Genomic DNA, 19,427 nt, shown 5'->3' with positions numbered 1-19,427 from the left:
CTCTATGGATGACTTATACAGATGGATGGTGATTTATCCATGTCTATGGATATGAGAGGGGGCTACTGTGTCTCATTGAGGAGACTTACAGAGACTGTGCAAAGATTCATGGGAAAAATATGCAAATTAGGTCTCTACCAGAAGGAAAAGAGCCTGAACTCTGCTGCCACCTGTGGGTTGCTTCCCTTCACGTCATACTTGACCTTTATATGTGAAGAATCTCTGAACATTGGATCATAATCTGATCTGATGGGTAAATGATATAGTGGTATATCATGACACATTGGTAGACTATGCAATAACTCCGATCAATAGAGATCCAACCTCTGGGACCCCCCAGGGATCCTGAGAATGAAGCTCGGGATCCAGGTGAATAGGAGCCAGCTGTCGGGGGAGGGGAGTCACTGGGGTCAGCGTTCTCAGGAACAATGGGGGGTCCCAGAAGCCAGACCCCCACTGGTCAAAGTAATGACATACGAGAGGAAAGTGTCATCCCATGGTAAGAGGGGAGTAGCCCTTTAAGGAATACATTGCTTGAGCCTTTATTCCGCATTTCAGGCATTGAGTCAGTCTGGTTGGATGAAGAAGGATTCCTATAATCCGGAATGTGATAGAACATTGCATAAAATAATCACATTATCCATCAGTACACAATCATAGAGTTGAAAAGCTGCCCATACATGTTAGAGTCGACATGGGCAGAGAGCACTGTGTCAGACTGGAAAGAATACACCACTTCCTGCAGGACATACAGCAGCTCATAAGTACTAGAAGACTGGAGATTTTTTAATAGAAGTAAATTAGAAATCTCTGGCACCAGTTGGATTTAAAAGAAAACAAATTTGTGAACAATCCCTTTAAGAAAAGTAGAGGGGGTGAATGTCAAGTGACTGCCGATCTGGGGAGCCCTACATGGTGGGATCCCACCACTCTGTACTTTAGAGGGGCGGTAAGGGGTTGTATACTAGCAGCGCCCTCCCGCCCTATCCGTGCTACTTTACACCCCTCAGAGGGATGCGACGTGAAAAGCAGGTGCACTACGGAAACACGCGCAGGTAAAATATGCATATTAGGTGATAAACACCTTTAAAAAGGTAGAAAATAAACCGGATAAAGACGCCTTAGGAGAAGGGAACCATAAGGGCTGACAATTTATGTGCATTTAATGCGGCTTTTGTGTGGTGCTATTGACTGCTAACATAACATCTGCTGCTGCCGCTACCTTTGTGCGGAGGTGAGACGCGCATACCATCTGATTTCCTGCCATGCCCAGCGGTTCAGTCGCCAGGTTGGAGGTTTTTTTTATCCTTTTGCAGACGAGGCTTGTTATAATGAATGCTGAGCTGGGTGTAACAAAGAGGAGATGGGGGTATAGCTGCCCGGGATGGGCCGGCCACGACCGCCATGTGCTATATATACTATATAAGTATGAACGTGTCATCGCTTCTGTATGATGAGGTCAGACTATAGTCCCGCTCCCAATGAGGTGTGCAAGGGTTCTGCTAGGAACAATGATATATATATATATATATATATATATCTTGTACTGGTGCAGGTACTATACAGGATAAGATGACATCACATGGTATACAATGATAGTGAAGTCATAGTGTGTTGGTACAGGCTACATACATACCGTGATGGTGTCATACACTTACTCCAGGCTCTGTGTAGAGTAGGTGACTTCACATGTGTACAGGGCAGGCTCTCTACTGAGTTGTACATATGGTACGAGTCCTGGAGGAATGGTGATGAAGTCATATGCTTGGTACTTTGGTTTGGTATAGTGTGGATGGTGGGGAGGGTTTGGTATAGTATGGATGGTGGGGAGGGTTTGGTATAGTATGGATGGTGGTGAGGGTTTGGTATAGTATGGATGGTGGGGAGGGTTTGGTATAGTGTGGATGGTGGGGAGGGTTTGGTATAGTATGGATGGTGGGGAGGGTTTGGTATAGTATGGATGGTGGGGAGGGTTTGGTATAGTATGGATGGTGGGGAGGGTTTAGTATAGTATGGATGCTGGTGAGGGTTTGGTATAGTATGGATGCTGGTGAGGGTTTGGTATAGTGTGGATGCTGGTGAGGGTTTGGTATAGTGTGGATGGTGGGGAGGGTTTGGTATAGTGTGGATTGTGGGGAGGGTTTGGTATAGTATGGATGGTGGTGAGGGTTTGGTATAGTATGGATGGTGGTGAGGGTTTGGTATAGTATGGATGGTGGTGAGGGTTTGGTATAGTGTGGATGGTGGGGAGGGTTTGGTATAGTATGGATGGTGGGGAGGGTTTGGTATAGTATGGATGGTGGGGAGGGTTTGGTATAGTATGGATGGTGGGGAGGGTTTGATATAGTATGGATGGTGGGGAGGGTTTGGTATAGTGTGGATTGTGGGAAGGGTTTGGTATAGTATGGATAGTGGTGAGGGTTTGGTATAGTGTGGATTGTGGGGAGGGTTTGGTATAGTGTGGATTGTGGGGAGGGTTTGGTATAGTGTGGATGGTGGGGAGGGTTTGGTATAGTATGGATAGTGGTGAGGGTTTGGTATAGTGTGGATTGTGGGGAGGGTTTGGTATAGTGTGGATTGTGGGGAGGGTTTGGTATAGTGTGGATGGTGGGGAGGGTTTGGTATAGTGTGGATGGTGGGGAGGGTTTGGTATAGTATGGATGGTGGGGAGGGTTTGGTATAGTGTGGATGGTGGGGAGGGTTTGGTATAGTATGGATGGTGGGGAGGGTTTGGTATAGTGTGGATGGTGGGGAGGGTTTGGTATAGTATGGATGGTGGGGAGGGTTTGGTATAGTGTGGATGGTGGGGAGGGTTTGGTATAGTATGGATGGTGGGGAGGGTTTAGTATAGTATGGATGCTGGTGAGGGTTTGGTATAGTATGGATGCTGGTGAGGGTTTGGTATAGTGTGGATGCTGGTGAGGGTTTGGTATAGTGTGGATGGTGGGGAGGGTTTGGTATAGTGTGGATTGTGGGGAGGGTTTGGTATAGTATGGATGGTGGTGAGGGTTTGGTATAGTATGGATGGTGGTGAGGGTTTGGTATAGTATGGATGGTGGTGAGGGTTTGGTATAGTGTGGATGGTGGGGAGGGTTTGGTATAGTATGGATGGTGGGGAGGGTTTGGTATAGTATGGATGGTGGGGAGGGTTTGGTATAGTATGGATGGTGGGGAGGGTTTGATATAGTATGGATGGTGGGGAGGGTTTGGTATAGTGTGGATTGTGGGAAGGGTTTGGTATAGTATGGATAGTGGTGAGGGTTTGGTATAGTGTGGATTGTGGGGAGGGTTTGGTATAGTGTGGATTGTGGGGAGGGTTTGGTATAGTGTGGATGGTGGGGAGGGTTTGGTATAGTATGGATAGTGGTGAGGGTTTGGTATAGTGTGGATTGTGGGGAGGGTTTGGTATAGTGTGGATTGTGGGGAGGGTTTGGTATAGTGTGGATGGTGGGGAGGGTTTGGTATAGTGTGGATGGTGGGGAGGGTTTGGTATAGTATGGATGGTGGGGAGGGTTTGGTATAGTGTGGATGGTGGGGAGGGTTTGGTATAGTATGGATGGTGGGGAGGGTTTGGTATAGTGTGGATGGTGGGGAGGGTTTGGTATAGTATGGATGGTGGTGAGGGTTTGGTATAGTGTGGATGGTGGGGAGGGTTTGGTATAGTATGGATGGTGGTGAGGGTTTGGTATAGTATGGATGGTGGTGAGGGTTTGGTATAGTATGGAGGGTGGTGAGGGTTTGGTATAGTATGGATGGTGGTGAGGGTTTGGTATAGTATGGAGGATGGTGAGGGTCCTGTATAGATGTTGTGATGTCATACTGTATGTTTGGTGTATATTACATAGTTACATAGTTAATACGGTTGAAAAAAGACACATGTCCATCAAGTTCAACCAAGGAGGGGATGGATACAGGGAAGGGGGAGGGTGATAGGTTCTATACATATGCATTTATATTATTTTGCTCTAAGAACTTGTCTAGGCCGGTTTTGAAGCCCTCTACTGTTTTTGCTGTGACCAGATCCTGTGGTAGACTGTTCCACAGATTCACAGTTCTCATTGTAAAGAAGGATTGTCGCCTCTGGAGATTGAACCTTTTTTTCTCCAGGCAGAGGCAGTGCCCCCTTGTCCTTTGAGGGGGTTTTACCTGGAACATCTTTTCCCCATATTTCCCCATATTCTGATTAGGGATGGTCCGAACCTGCCGAACGCTCGGCAGCAGATTCCCGCTGTCTGCCCGCTCCGTGGAGTGGGCGGATCCAGCGGGAGTAACGCCTGGAAAACTGGGATACAGCCTATGGCTATGTCTGTATCCCAGTTTTCCAGGAGGTCCTTCCGCTGGATCCGCCCACTCCACGGAGCAGGCAGACAGCGGGAATGATTACCGAGGGTTCGGGTTTGTACGAACCCGAACCGAACTCTGTTCGGACCATCCCTAATTCTGATGTCACACTTTCCACCCTGGTCCTGTATAGATGTTGTGATGTCATATGTTTGGTGTATATTCTGATGTCACACGTTATGCTCTGGTCCTGTATAGATGTTGTGATGTCATACTGTATGTTTGGTGTATATTCTGATGTCACACTTTCCGCCCTGGTCCTGCTTAGATGTTGTGATGCCATATATTTGGTGTATATTCTGATGTCACACGTTCCGCTCTGATCCTGTATAGATGTTGTGATGTCATACTGTAGGTTTGGTGTATATTCTGATGTCACATGTTCCGCTCTGATCCTGTATAGATGTTGTGATGTCAGATGTTTGGTGTATATTCTGATGTCACACCTTCCGCTCTGGTCCTGTATAGATGTTGTGATGTCATACTGTAGGTTTGGTGTATATTCTGATGTCACACCTTCCGCTCTGGTCCTGTATAGATGTTGTGATGTCAGATGTTTGGTGTATATTCTGATGTCACAATTTATGCTCTGGTCCTGTATAGATGTTGTGATGTCATACTGTATGTTTGGTGTATATTCTGATGTCACACGTTATGCTCTGGTCCTGTATAGATGTTGTGATGTCATACTGTATGTTTGGTGTATATTCTGATGTCACACGTTCCGCTCTGGTCCTTTATAGATGTTGTGATGTCAAATGTTTGGTGTATATTCTGATGTCACACTTTGGTTTTTGTAGTCCTTGAGGAGACCTGTAACAGTTAATGTCAGTACAATGAGAATAAAGTTGTCAGAGTGTTGTATGATACCATAAGTCTGCTCTTCTGCTGTGCTCGCTTTCGTCCTCATTGCCAAGCTGATGCCATGTCTTTCTTCCCTATCTGCAGGCGATCATCCACCCAGATACCAATGAGAAGATCTTCATGCCTTTCCGAATGTCAGGTACCTCTTGCGTCATCCAGCAACATTGACTCAATACTCTGGGTTTCCAAAGCAGATTGCCCTGACAGCTCTGTGTCATTGGATGGAGCCAAGCACTGTTGTCATATGTATATTGTATAGGTGGCCACGTGGGATCTGTCAGCACCATGCCGACAGACCTGCCCCCTGTACTGGGGCAAGCACTACATCTCCCAGAGTGCACCTCTGAGCCTGCAGGGGGCAGCAGGGAGTCATTCCAGCAGCTTTGGATGTGACTGGACTATATGGCACAGAAATAGGATTATACATAGAACTAGGATGCAAAATGCAATAAAGCTGCGCTATAGAATAATAACAGTGCGCCCCCTATTGGATTAGAAGTGACTTTGCTTCTGTTCTTTTCTTATTCACAGGTTATATCCCCTTTGGGACCCCCATAGTAAGTATCTACACATGCCTATGTTATCTCTCATGTTCTGTCCCCTCCAGTGGGTATAGGTACACCTGCCATATCTGCTCAGCAGTCTATTGTCCTCTGCTGTCAGCCACCAGTAGGCCGAGCTTAGGCCATAACTGCATCCTGTGTATACGTAAGTTAAAGGGGTCATCCAGGATTAGAATGGCATAGCTGACTTTTTCAAGGAACAGCGCCTCTCTTGCCCTCAGGTTGTTGGTGGCTTTGCAGCTCCATTTTGTAGACGTGAATGGAGCTGAGTTGTAATACCGCACATAACCTTGTGACAAGAGTGGCGCTGTTTTTGGAAGAAAGCTTTATTTTATTTTTTTTTTGAACCTGTGATAACCTCTTTATTATAATCCACAGACATTAAGTGCCCCTAGTCATGACTACATGTAACTTTATTAAAGCAATGTATTAGCAAAGAAAAATACTGGTCGGGATGCTATTAAGAAGTCGTCAATCAGCTCAGAATCACTTATATCCCTTCCCCCTTTTGTGGTAAAGGAATTTATTTTTTATTTTTTTGATGATGTTTTAATTTTTTTTTTATGCCACTATTTATTGTACCTTATATTCGAAAACATTCAAAAAAAATTGTGTGAGAAAAAAAAAAAACAATTCCACCAATATTTTTATTTTTTAACTTTTTGATGGCTTTTTTATTAACAATTTTTTGGAAGGTGAGGTTGTTTTATCTGGTATCCTGCCAAATAACTAACATTACATCTTTATAGTTTCCTGATTCATTGATAGCAATAATGTTATTTTTTATATATATTATATTATTAAATGGTATTAATATTATTATATATTATATGGTATTTTATATAATTATATATTATATTATTATATAGTATTTTATAGTATTATATATTATATTATTATTTGGTATTTTATATTATATTATTATATGTTATTTTATATTATAAATCATAATAATAATTTTATAGTATAAGTAAAAAAAAAAGGCAGGTAAATGTTTATTTTTTTTATTTTAAACTTTAGTTTACTATTTCAGCAGAACCATACATTTCACCAGAACCATACATTACCTGTCCAGGCGCAGGTCTTCTTCTTCCTCCCGATCCCGTGCCGCAGCATTGGTTCGGAGCGGGGCTGTCTGAACTTACAGACCGCGGACAGTGATTGGCTGAGCGGTCTGTCAGTTCAGACAGCTCCGCACCGAAGCTGCTGCGGTGCAGGACCGGGAGAAGAAGACCTGCGCCCAGACAGGTAATGTATGAAACAAGGACTGCAAGGACATCGGTAACAATGTCCTTGCAGCCCTTGTTTCACGATCATCGGGGCCGTGGAATAGGCCCAGTAAACGAGCACCGATCTAGCAGATCGGCGCTCGTTTACATCGTTGCTTGGCCCGTGGAATAGGGCCCTTAGATTGTTTAGGCGGCCCCTTCCTCTGCTCCCCACTCGCTGTCTGTGTATGTTATAGGCAAGAGCTCTTAGCCTGCTCCATACCCCCCCCCCATATTGTTACCTATATCTGTATCAGATTTTGTGGAGCGGTTCAGTACAGTCTTGGGTTCTTCACTCTCAAAGCTGAGGAACAGGAAAGGAATAAATGTGTGTGTGTGTGTGTAGATTAGATGTAGCAGAGCTGGGTGTATTAGGGTGTCTTATGTGTGGTTTTACCTCAGCGTACACATAAACCTACAGCAATAAGTCAGCTCTGCTACATCTGCCTGTGTACAGGTGTTTGTATGGAGTTGGATAGGTGGAGGTTTGTGGGCAGTACTGAGCCGTACAGGCCGGAGCAGGAGCAGACAAGAGGCCACTATTGATCTGGCTGATGCTCAGGGGCCCCGTCTCCTGAGGGCCCTCTCCCCAGACAGCTTTATGGCCGCACAGGAGCTTCCTGTACAGGGCCACATTCCAGACACATGAAATGAATGTCATTGAGCTGTAAAGAGTACATTATGCCTGGCAGCGGCCATCACTTCCCTGTAGATGGAGGGGCGGGGGTATACAGCTGTGCGCCCTGCGGCACTTACTGACCTCTATTAACCAGTCAGCCCATCCGTCTCCCCCTGCAGGATCAGCTTCTCCTCCCTCTCACTTCCATTCCACTTTAAGACACTTAGAAACGTATCTCAGGAGTTGCCCTTTGACCCTTAACCTCTTTTCTAATGTGACCCCGAGTTGTCCTCCTCCTGTTCTGCAGGGTCTTTACAAAAGTTGGGTGACATCAGCATGGCTGCCAATGTGGGGTGCCACCCCATCTCCACTTATATGTATAGCGATACATCCGCCCGGTCACTCATTCATAGACTACATGGGTCACATTGGTCCCAATTAAACTTTCACTTCACCCTCAGCTATAACTTCAAAGAGGATGGTGGAAGTGACGGAGGATGGGGGGTGAGGTAACCGCGCACCTGCAATGTCCTGCGGCCTCGGCCAGACACTTCTAGTGATTACACTAATGTACGGCCATCAGTGTGATTGAAGACTTAAATGTGCAGTGCAATTACCAGGCAACAAGTTAACTACGTCCCGGGGGCGTCCGTCCTCTCTATAGTCACCTGTGTAAACAGTCAGTGAAAGCGAGGTCATGGAGGCACCCCGATCAGACATAGCTAGCAGGTCTGATCAGTATGGCCTCTATGTGTCATCAGGACACCCCTTTATTGGGCGTAGTGAGCCTCTGGAAGCACTGGAGTGGCTGCCATGGCAAGTGCTGTCATGGATGATACTCTAAGTGTCCTCATCATATTTACAAAAGACCTCACAGATTACTACCCATGAAAGGAAGGAGAAGAGTCCCCATTGGCACAATCTCTGGGGTTTCTTAGATAACCGGTTACCCCAAGGTACTAGAGACACTTAGATGACTGGTCACCCCAAGGTGCCAGGAACACATAGATGACTGGTCACCCCAGGGTACTAGGGACACTTAGATAACTGGTCACTCCAAGGTGGTATTGCCCCCCAAAAGTTATACAAATCACCCATATACACTTATTACGGGAATTTTTTTCCCTGCACTTACTACTGCAACAAAGCTTCACTTCCTGGATAACATGGTGATGTCACTTCCTGGATAACATGGTGATGTCACTTCCTGGATAAAATGGTGATGTCACAACCCGACTCCCAGAGCTGTGAGGGCTGTGGCTGCTGGAGAGAATGATGGCAGGGGGACACTGAGGGACACAGGGCACTGGAGGGACACTGAGCATCCCTCTGCCATCATCCTCTCCAGCAGCCACAGCCGCACAGCTCTGGGAGTCGGGTTGTGACATCACCATGTTATCCAGGAAGTGACATCACCATGTTATCCAGGAAGTGAAGCCTTGATGGAGTAGTAAGTGCAGGGGAAAAAGCACATTATGTACATTTTCCATAATAAATGTATATTGGTGATTTGTATAACTTTTGGGGGGCAATACAGTACTTTAATAAAATTTTTTGCTGGACTTCTCCTTTAAATTGTCACCATCAGCTGCTCATCACCCAGTGTAATTTAATGGGCCACATGGTTTATAGTGCTGGAAAATATGGATACGGCCATAGACTGTATCCATGTTTTCCCGGATAGGGCTACATCCAACTTCTTCAGTCATCAGTAATCAAATGAAGAATGTTCGGACTCGAGCATGCTCGAGCTGCGCTCATCTCTACTGGCGACCCCAGCATACTAGTAACATCTAAATGACTATTCACCCCAGAGTTCTAGGGAAGCTTAGATGACTGGTCCCCCCAGGGTACTAGGGAAGCTTAGATTACGATGACTGGTCACCCTGGGTACTAGGGAAGCTTAGATGACTGGTCACCCCAGGGTACTAGGGAAGCTTAGATGACTGGTCACCCCAGGGTACTAGGGAAGCTTAGATGACTGGTCACCCCAGGGTACTAGGGAAGCTTAGATGACTGGTCACCCTGGGTCCTAGGGAAGCTTAGATGACTGGTCACCCCAGGTTACTAGGGAAGCTTAGATGACTGGTCACCCCAGGGTACTAGGGAAGCTTAGATGACTGGTCACCCTGGGTACAAGGGAAGCTTAGATGACTGGTCACCCTGGGTACTAGGAAAGCTTATATGACATCCTTACCATTTTGAATTATATCAGGAATCTGTTTTGGTGGAAGATCAACTTCCAGTAATTGCAAAAATTTGTCTATATAAAGCTGGAAAAAAAATAATAATTTACCAGTAATGTGTCTGGTATCTGTAATGTAATAACCTAAAAATGCAAAACGATGCAAAAAAACTCAAGGTCTCTACTAATAGAAAGATAAAGTGAAGAAAAAAAGAGTTTTGACTATAAAAGGTTAAAGTCTGATGATGGAGAAGTGTCGGGATGCAGCTGCTTTTCTGGGCCCAGCCGCCACACCGCGCTCCGCTGAGCGATTGTCCATGGAGGTGAAGGAATGACGAATATTTTTAGATTTGGTAGATTCACGTTTTCATGTATCTTACAATCTGAGCAGAGAGCTGCCTGGAAGATTTATACAGTAAATGCCTTCCAGTAATCTGGCTCATGTTTCTGGGTTATGAAAAGCCCGATAATCCAGAAAATGCTCGACCCTCCCAGTTATTCTCCAACAGGGGGCAGCAATTAGCCAACTTACTCAGCCCTGGTCACTCATCTGAGATTGTATAAAAAGCTAAAAAAAAACAAAAAACAACATAAACCATACAAAGATACACAAGAGCTATAGCCTGGACTGTAACTCCTAATAAACTGATACATAGTAATGGAAGCTATGAGGAGAAACATCAAGACCTGAGGCTTCCAAAGCATTGTGGGAATTATACCGCCCTTACCTTCTCCCCCATTACTATCACTCTTGGTGGTGCGGCATGAACTCACTGTAATTGTTGATACATTGTTTTGTTTTTTTACCTTCTGCAGGTTGTGGGTCTTCTGCTGCCAAATCAGACCCTGTCATCTACAGTCTTCTGGCAGGTCAGTGGATGAACTATGGCGGTTAAGCCCTTTTTCTAAATAGAAGCAGTATTGTAGTAGTTATATTCTTGTGTATAGGAGCAGTATTATAGTAGTTATATTCTTGTATATAGGGGCAGTATTATAGTAGTTATATTCTTGTATATAGGAGCAGTATTATAGTAGTTATATTCTTGTATATAGGGGCAGTATTATAGTAGTTATATTCTTGTATATAGGAGCAGTATTATAGTAGTTATATTCCTGTATATTGGAGCAGTATTATAGTACTTATATTCTTGTATATAGGAGCAGTATTATAGTAGTTATATTCTTGTTTATAGGGGCAGTATTATAGTAGTTATATTCTTGTATATAGGAGCAGTATTATAGTAGTTATATTCTTGTATATTGGAGCAGCATTATAGTACTTATATTCTTGTATATAGGGGCAGTATTATAGTAGTTATATTCTTGTATATAGGAGCAGTATTATAGTAGTTATATTCTTGTATATAGGAGCAGTATTATAGTAGTTATATTCTTGTATATAGGAGCAGTATTATAGTAGTTATAGTCTTGTATATAGGGGGCAGTATTATAGTAGTTATATTCTTGTATATAGGAGCAGTATTATAGTAGTTATATTCTTGTGTATATAGGAGCAGTATTATCGTAGTTATATTCCTGTATATAGGAGCAGTATTATAGTAGTTATCAATAGAGGGAGAGACAGGTGGCCGGCACTACACCATTGGTATACGGGTCAGGAGATCAGACTGCGGTAAGCTAAATCCAGGTTGCATGTAAATCAGAGGTGTGTGGAGGTGCTACCCGCTAAAGTGATCAGTCCAATATAGACAACAGTAGGAAAAAGGCTTGCACCCGCTCCTCCATCTTCCCCCTTCCCTGCTGTGTGTCCACCCGGATTAATAAAGCATTCCACTGTGATACAGTGGTGAGTGCCCGCTTCTATTTTTCCTACTGTTGCCTATATTGGACTTTTTATATTCTTGTATATAGGAGCAGTATTATAGTAGTTATATTCTTGTATATAGGAGCAGTATTATAGTAGTTACTAGAAAATGTACCCGGCGCTGCCCGGGTATAAAGTGTCAGTGTGTTAATTAGATTTGTTCTAAGGTGCCCAGGAGGCCAAGCTAAAGGTATTGTTTCATCTGAGTTAATCAGTGGAATTAGTGTATACCTGTAGTGCATAGTTGGAGGGGTTCTGTATACCCACAATGTATAGTTTTTAGGGGTCTCGCATATCTGTAGTGCATAGTTGGGGGGGCTGTATACCTATAGTGTATAGTTGAGGGAGGTCCTGTATACCTGCAGTGTACAGTTGGTGAAGGTCCTGTATACCTGTAGTATATAGTTGGTGCTGTATACCTGTAATGTATAGTTGGTGGAGGTCTTGTATACCTGTAGTTTATAGTTTGAGGGTCCTGGATACCTGTAGTGTATAATTGGTGGAGGTCTTGTATACCTGTAGTATATAGTTCGGGGGTCCTGTATACCTGTAGTAAATAGTTTGAGGGTCCTGTATAACTATAGTATAGAGTTAGTGGTGGTCCTGTATACCTGTAGTGTATAGTTTGGGGTCCTATATACCTGTAGTATATAGCTGGTGGAGTTCCTGTATACCTGTAGTATATTTGGGGTCCTGTATACTTGTAGTATAGAGTTGGTGAAGGTGCTGTATACCTGTATTATAGAGTTGGTGTAGGTCCTGTATACCTGTAGTGTATGGTTTTGAGGTCCTGTATACCTGTAGTGTATAGTTTGGGGTCCTATATACCTTTAGTATATAGTTGGTGGAGTTCCTGTATACCTGTATTATATAGTTTTGGGGTCCTGTATACCTGTAGTGTAAAGTTTGGGGTCCTGTATACCTGTAGTATACAGTTTTGTGGAGGTCCCGTGCACTTGTAGTGTATAGTTTTGGGGTCCTGTATACCTGTAGTGTCCTGTATACCTGCAGGGTTGTATTTACCCGTATGGCAGTGTTATTCAGTCACAGTGTGTCGGTATTGGTCATGTCTGGTATGGGGGTGTTATCCAGTCACAGTATGGTGGTATTGGTCAGGTCTGGTGTGGCGGTGTTATCCAGTCACGGTATGGTGGTATTGGTCAGGTCTGGTATAGCGGTGTTATCCAGTCACAGTATGGCAGTATTGGTCAGGTCTGATATGATGGTGTTATCCAGTCACAGTATGGTGGTATTGGTCAGGTCTGGTATGGAGGTGTTATCCAGTCACAGTATAGCGGTATTGGTCAGGTCTGGTATGGCAGTGTTATCCAGTCACAGTATGGCGGTATTGGTCAGGTCTGCCAGTGTTATCCAGTCACAGTATGGCGGTATTGGTCAGGTCTGGCAGTGTTATCCAGTCACAGTATGGCGGTATTGGTCAGGTCTGGCAGTGTTATCCAGCACAGTATGGCGGTATTGGTCAGGTCTGGTGTAGCAGTGTTACCCAGTCACAGTTTGGTATACCTGTTGTGCCCTGTATATACATGTACTGTATGGATGGAGTAGGGGGTCCTGTATATACATATACTGTATGGATGGAGTAGGGGGTCCTGTATATACATGTACTGTATAGATGGAGTAGGGGGTCCTGTATACATGTCCTGTATAGATGGAGTAGGGGGTCCTGTATACATGTCCTGTATAGATGAAGTAGGGAGTCCTGTATATACATGTCCTGTATAGATGGAGTAGGGGGTCCTGTATATACATGTACTGTATAGATGGAGTAGGGGGTCCTGTATATACATGTACTGTATAGATGGAGTAGGGGGTCCTGTATATACATGTACTGTATAGATGGAGTAGGGAGTCCTGTATATACATGTACTGTATAGATGGAGTAGGGGGTCCTGTATATACATGTACTGTATAGATGGAGTAGGGGGTCCTGTATATACATGTACTGTATAGATGGAGTAGGGGGTCCTGTATATACATGTACTGTATAGATGGAGTAGGGGGTCCTGTATATACATGTACTGTATAGATGGAGTAGGGGGTCCTGTATATATATGTACTGTATAGATGGAGTAGGGGGCCCTGTATATACATGTACTGTATAGATGGAGTAGGGGGTCCTGTATATACATGTAATGTATAGATGGAGTAGGGGGTCCTGTATATACATGTAATGTATAGATGGAGTAGGGGGCCCTGTATATACATGTACTGTATAGATGGAGTAGGGGGTCCTGTATACATGTACTGTATAGATGGAGTAGGGGGTCCTGTATATACATGTACTGTATAGATGGAGTAGGGGGTCCTGTATATACATGTACTGTATAGATGGAGTAGGGGGTCCTGTATATACATGTACTGTATAGATGGAGTAGGGGGTCCTGTATATACATGTACTGTATAGATGGAGTAGGGGGTCCTGTATATACATGTACTGTATAGATGGAGTAGGGGGTCCTGTATACATGTACTGTATAGATGGAGTAGGGGGTCCTGTATATACATGTACTGTATAGATGGAGTAGGGGGTCCTGTATATACATGTACTGTATAGATGGAGTAGGGGGTCCTGTATTTACATGTACTGTATAGATGGAGTAGGGGGTCCTGTATATACATGTACTGTATAGATGGAGTAGGGGGTCCTGTATATACATGTACTGTATAGATGGAGTAGGGGGCCCTGTATACATGTCCTGTATAGATGGAGTAGGGGGTCTACCAGTTATTACTGTGGATGTTGTGAGGCAGCTTCCCTAGCAACCATTGCTCCCTGTGAAAATGAAAGCAGTAATCCTATTGGTTGCTAAGGCTCCAACTGCCGTGTCTGCTGCAGCTAATTATATCACCTGTGTTTGCAGTGAGGAGATTTTCCCATTCATCTCTATGGGGCGCCTCTCTTTCCCCTCCCCCTCCCCTCCTGTACATCTGGCGGGGACGGGACCTTCGCAATAACCTTCCCGGGCACCCAATGTATCTGTGTGCCAAATTTGGGGTCAACCAGTTCAAGCGTTTGGAAGTCTATAGAGGACAGACAGACAGACAGACAGACAGACAGAAGGACAGACAGACAGACAGACAGACTTTGATTTTTATGATATAGATATTCTTGTATATAGGGGAAAGTATTAAAGTAGTTATATTCTTGTATATAGGAGCAGTATTATAGTAGTTATATTCCTGTATATAGGGGCAGTAGTATAGTAGTTATATTCCTGTATATAGGAGCAGTATTATAGTAATATTCTTGTATATAGGAGCAGTATTATAGTAGTTATATTCTTGTATATAGGAGCAGTATTATAGTAGTTATATTCTTGTATATAGGGGCAGTATTATAGTAGTTATATTCCTGTATATAGGAGCAGTATTATAGTAGTTATATTCCTGTATATAGGAGGCAGTATTATAGTAGTTATATTCCTGTATATAGGGGGCAGTATTATAGTAGTTATATTCCTGTATATAGGAGCAGTATTATAGTAGTTATATTCCTGTATTTAGGAGCGGTAATATAGTAGTTATATTCTTGTATATAGGGAGCAGTATTATAGTAGTTATATTCCTGTATTTAGGAGCGGTATTATAGTAGTTATATTCTTGTATATAGGAGCAGTATTATAATTTATTTCTTCACACCACAGTAAAATCCATTACACCAACCACGCAGACAAGGCGCATCACATAAACAAAAAAATTATAGCTGTTTCGCACTGATTGCGCTGCATCACACTGGTCTGATGCATCGCAATCAGCACAAAACAGCTGTCACTCTTTTGTGTATGTGATGGGCGTCTTGTCTGCATGGTTGGTGAAATGGATTTTACCATGATGTGAAGAAATAAACTATGTTTTCCATATTTTTGGTGAGTGCTTCCAAGCCTTCTCTCTTCGTTCACTATTATAGTAGTTATATTCCTGTTTATAGGTGTAGCATTATAGTACACTAAAGACTGACACGTGCAGAGTGTTTGAAGGGAATTATCACTGTAGAGCAGCAGATTATGCCCTGGATTACGTTGTGGTCTTTGGCTGGTACTGTTATATATCAGAATTTTCTCACATCTGGTGTTGCGGCACAACTATAGGGTAGATAACGTGCTTAGTCTGTGCTGGTGCCTCAGTTACTCCTCTGCTCCGGTACAGACTCTCCTGTGGTTTTCCGCCGTCTTAATTAGGTCAGTTACTCATTAATTATAAATCTTCTACATCACATCATATTTGGAGGGATTTCAAGATTTAAAGGGCTCCTGACGATCATAAAGCTAGGGCTTCCATTGCCCCTGTCCCCCTAGATGTACAGGAGATCTAATAGTGCAGTGCGTTCGGTTATGTTACAGGGTTGTGTCGCTACTACTGCACCCTGCCTCCTGGTGTCTGTATGACCCCTATTTTTTGTGGTAGATAAATATTTGGGGGGGACTGTCTACTATATAGCTATGGTACATGTCAGCTTGTTGCATCCATCTTACTTAGACACCCTTATTAAAAAGCAATGTATACTGTACTGGATCCTACACAATAATCGAGCACAATTGGCACCTTTTGGCCTTTGCTGGGTGATTGGGGTCTAGGAATGCGCTTTTTGTATAGGTCAGGAGGGATGAGGAGAGCTTACACTCAATACCTTACTAGGACTCTCTCAGGAGACATTCACAGACCGGACTCTCTCAGGAGACATTCACAGACCGGACTCTCTCAGGAGACATTCACAGACCGGACTCTCTCGGGAGACATTCACAGACCGGACTCTCTCGGGAGACATTCACGGACCAGACTCTCTCAGGAGACATTCACAAACTGCACTCTCTCAGGAGACATTCATGGACCAGACTATTTCAAGAGACATTCACAGACTGGACTTTCTCAGGAGACATTCATGGACCAGACTCTCAGGAGACATTCATTTCATGGACCAGACTTTCTCAGGAGACATTCACGGACTGGACTGTCTCAGGAGACATTCACGGACCAACCGTCTCAGGAGACATTCATGGACCAGACTCTCAGGAGACATTCACGGACCAACCGTCTCAGGAGACATTCATGGACCAGACTCTCAGGAGACATTCATTTCATGGACCAGACTTTCTCAGGAGACATTCACGGACTGGACTGTCTCAGGAGACATTCACGGACCAACCGTCTCAGGAGACATTCATGGACCAGACCATCTCAGGAGACATTTACGGACCCGACCATCTCAGGAGACATTCACCAACCAGCTCAGGAGACATTCACAGAACGGACTGTCTCAGGAGACATTCACGGACCAACCGTCTCAGGAGACATTCATGGAACACACCATCTCAGGAGACATTCATGGACCAGACCATCTCAAGAAACATTTACGGACCCGACCATCTCAGGAGACATTCATGGACCCGACCATCTCAGGAGACATTCATGGAGCCGACCATCTCAGGAGACATTCACCAACCAGCTCAGGAGACATTCACAGAACAAACTGTCTCAGGAGACATTCACGGACTGGACTCTCTGAGGAGACATTCATGGACCGGACTCTCAGGAGACATCCACACACCCTATTCCTCGTCCTCGTCGTGATCCTCGTTGCCTTCAGTGAATGGGATATTGCAGTTTACTGTACATCCCAGGGCTGACACTACATATATTAGATATATGTCACAGCTGAGGGTTTGTTACAGATGTATCAGTGTAGACAGTCCCCTGTTGTGTTTTTGTATCTACATACAAGGATCTGTACCTGAATATTATAACCCTGAGTGAGTGACGGCGCTCCAGCTCCGGCAGGTGCCATCACCCAGCTTTCCCAGGTCCCTGACCAGCTGGTCTGCTTAGATTGTGAGCTCTTGTCCTGTAGGCCGGCAGTGAGGAGGTTAATCGTCAGAGGACTGATCCCACTCACAGCCAGTGACATGTGTTTGTCACTGTCACCAGGATGACATTTAGAAAGCTGCCGTGGGCTTTGATGGCTCCTGCGTGGATCCGAGGGCCTTCTGTTCACTACAGTAAACACCCCGTCTGTCACAGGAGCGGCCGCCTCACCCAGAGGAGACACAGGATGCTACCAGAAGCCCCCAGCCTTCATCTGCAGCCCCCCATACCGTATACATCCCTGTCCCCATGACAACACTGCCTGTCCTTGTCATCCGACAGCTCATGAAGGTTTCTAGTAGACATCACTGATCAATTCTTCACCACTGATAGCTGTCAGTGTATACAGGCTCCTGCTGGGATTTGTAGTGCTTCTATTCACTGACAGCGAGCACTTTGGACTTACAAACCGTGGCAGTAGTATAGGCAGGACTGGTTATAGTAGAAGACGTTCCTTACCTTTCTCATACATTTGCCACCATAGGCAATATCCCTGCTTGCTGTCAGTGATCGGATACATTCTAGAAGCTGAAACCCATCAGACTTGGGGTGATAGAAGAGGCTACACTGATACCTTGTTACACTATGACCTGGACAGGGAGTCTCTAAGGAAAAATGGCCCCATTCACTGACAGCAAGCAGAGGAGCTAGAACATAAGCTATATTACAAAGTATCAGAACTTGTTATGATACCTTGGTTAACTTTGATTCACATAGAGCTGGAGGACCTGTGTACTGGGTCATGTGATGCAGCAGTACCAGGGGGTCATGTGATGCAGCAGTACCAGGGGGTCATGTGATGCAGCAGTACCAGGGGGTCATGTGGTGCAGCAGTACCAGGGGGTCATGTAGTGCAGCAGTACCAGGAGTTCATGTGATGCAGCAGTACCAGGGGGTCATGTAGTGCAGCAGTACCAGGGGGTCATGTAGTGCAGCAGTACCAGGGGGTCATGTGATGCAGCAGTACCAGGGGGTCATGTGATGCAGCAGTACCAGAGGGTCATGTGATGCAGCAGTACCAGGGGGTCATGTGATGCAGCAGTACCAGGGGGTCATGTGATGCAGCAGTACCAGGGGGTCATGTAGTGCAGCAGTACCAGGGGGTCATGTAGTGCAGCAGTACCAGGGGGTCATGAAGTGCAGCAGTACCAGGGGGTCATGTAGTGCAGCAGTACCAGGGGGTCATGTGATGCAGCAGTACCAGGGGGTCATGTGATGCAGCAGTACCAGAGGGTCATGTGATGCAGCAGTACCGGGGTCATGTGATTAACTCTTCTTTACCCTCTTTTCTCTGCAGTGGTTGAATCAGAGTCACAATGCAGGTGTCAACTATGCAAATCGCAACGCAAGCAAGGTGAGACCCCCCAATCCTCCCCCCCTCCCCCAATGTAATTGCCCCCTGCCAGCAGAGAGCGAGGCCTCTTTATTTTCCATTCTACTCTGCAGCCTCCAGATCCTTCTATATTTCCTCCTCCATATCACTTCTGTCTCATGTTTTCCATCCTTTCTGTCTGCATTATGAGGTTTGTCTCCACCACCAGGAGGGGTAAGTAATGCCAGCCTCACCCGGGCATGAACTCTGCCAGCCTCACCCGGGCATGGACTCTGCCAGCCTCACGCGGACATGGACTCTGCCAGCCTCACCCGGGCATGGACTCTTCCAGCCTCACGCGGACATGGACTCTGCCAGCCTCACGCGGACATGGACTCTGCCAGCCTCACCCGGGCATGGACTCTGCCAGCCTCACCCGGACATGGACTCTGCCAGCCTCACCCGGACATGGACTCTGCCAGCCTCACCCGGACATGGACTCTGCCAGCCTCACCCGGACATGGACTCTGCCAGCCTCACCCGGACATGGACTCTGCCAGCCTCACCCGG

The 19,427-nt window shown here is 45.1% G+C and overlaps 1 protein-coding gene across 2 annotated transcripts in view; it reads left to right on the top strand.

Moving 5' to 3' along the window:
* The window catches only part of SFXN5 (sideroflexin 5), a 165,252-nt gene that overhangs the window by 44,412 nt on the left and 101,413 nt on the right, over window positions 1-19,427 (top strand). For both annotated transcript variants that reach the window (XM_069976313.1, XM_069976312.1), the window contains 4 exons: window positions 5,290-5,344; window positions 5,737-5,762; window positions 10,657-10,710; window positions 18,843-18,899. In XM_069976313.1, the coding sequence (XP_069832414.1) occupies window positions 5,290-5,344; window positions 5,737-5,762; window positions 10,657-10,710; window positions 18,843-18,899 (192 nt within the window). The remainder of the gene's footprint in view (window positions 1-5,289; window positions 5,345-5,736; window positions 5,763-10,656; window positions 10,711-18,842; window positions 18,900-19,427) is intronic.

The sequence above is a fragment of the Dendropsophus ebraccatus genome, chromosome 7 (genome assembly GCF_027789765.1).
Source record: "Dendropsophus ebraccatus isolate aDenEbr1 chromosome 7, aDenEbr1.pat, whole genome shotgun sequence".
NCBI lineage: Eukaryota > Metazoa > Chordata > Amphibia > Anura > Hylidae > Dendropsophus > Dendropsophus ebraccatus.
Note: the sequence above shows the minus strand (reverse complement) of the source record. Positions and strands in the feature narration are given on the sequence as shown.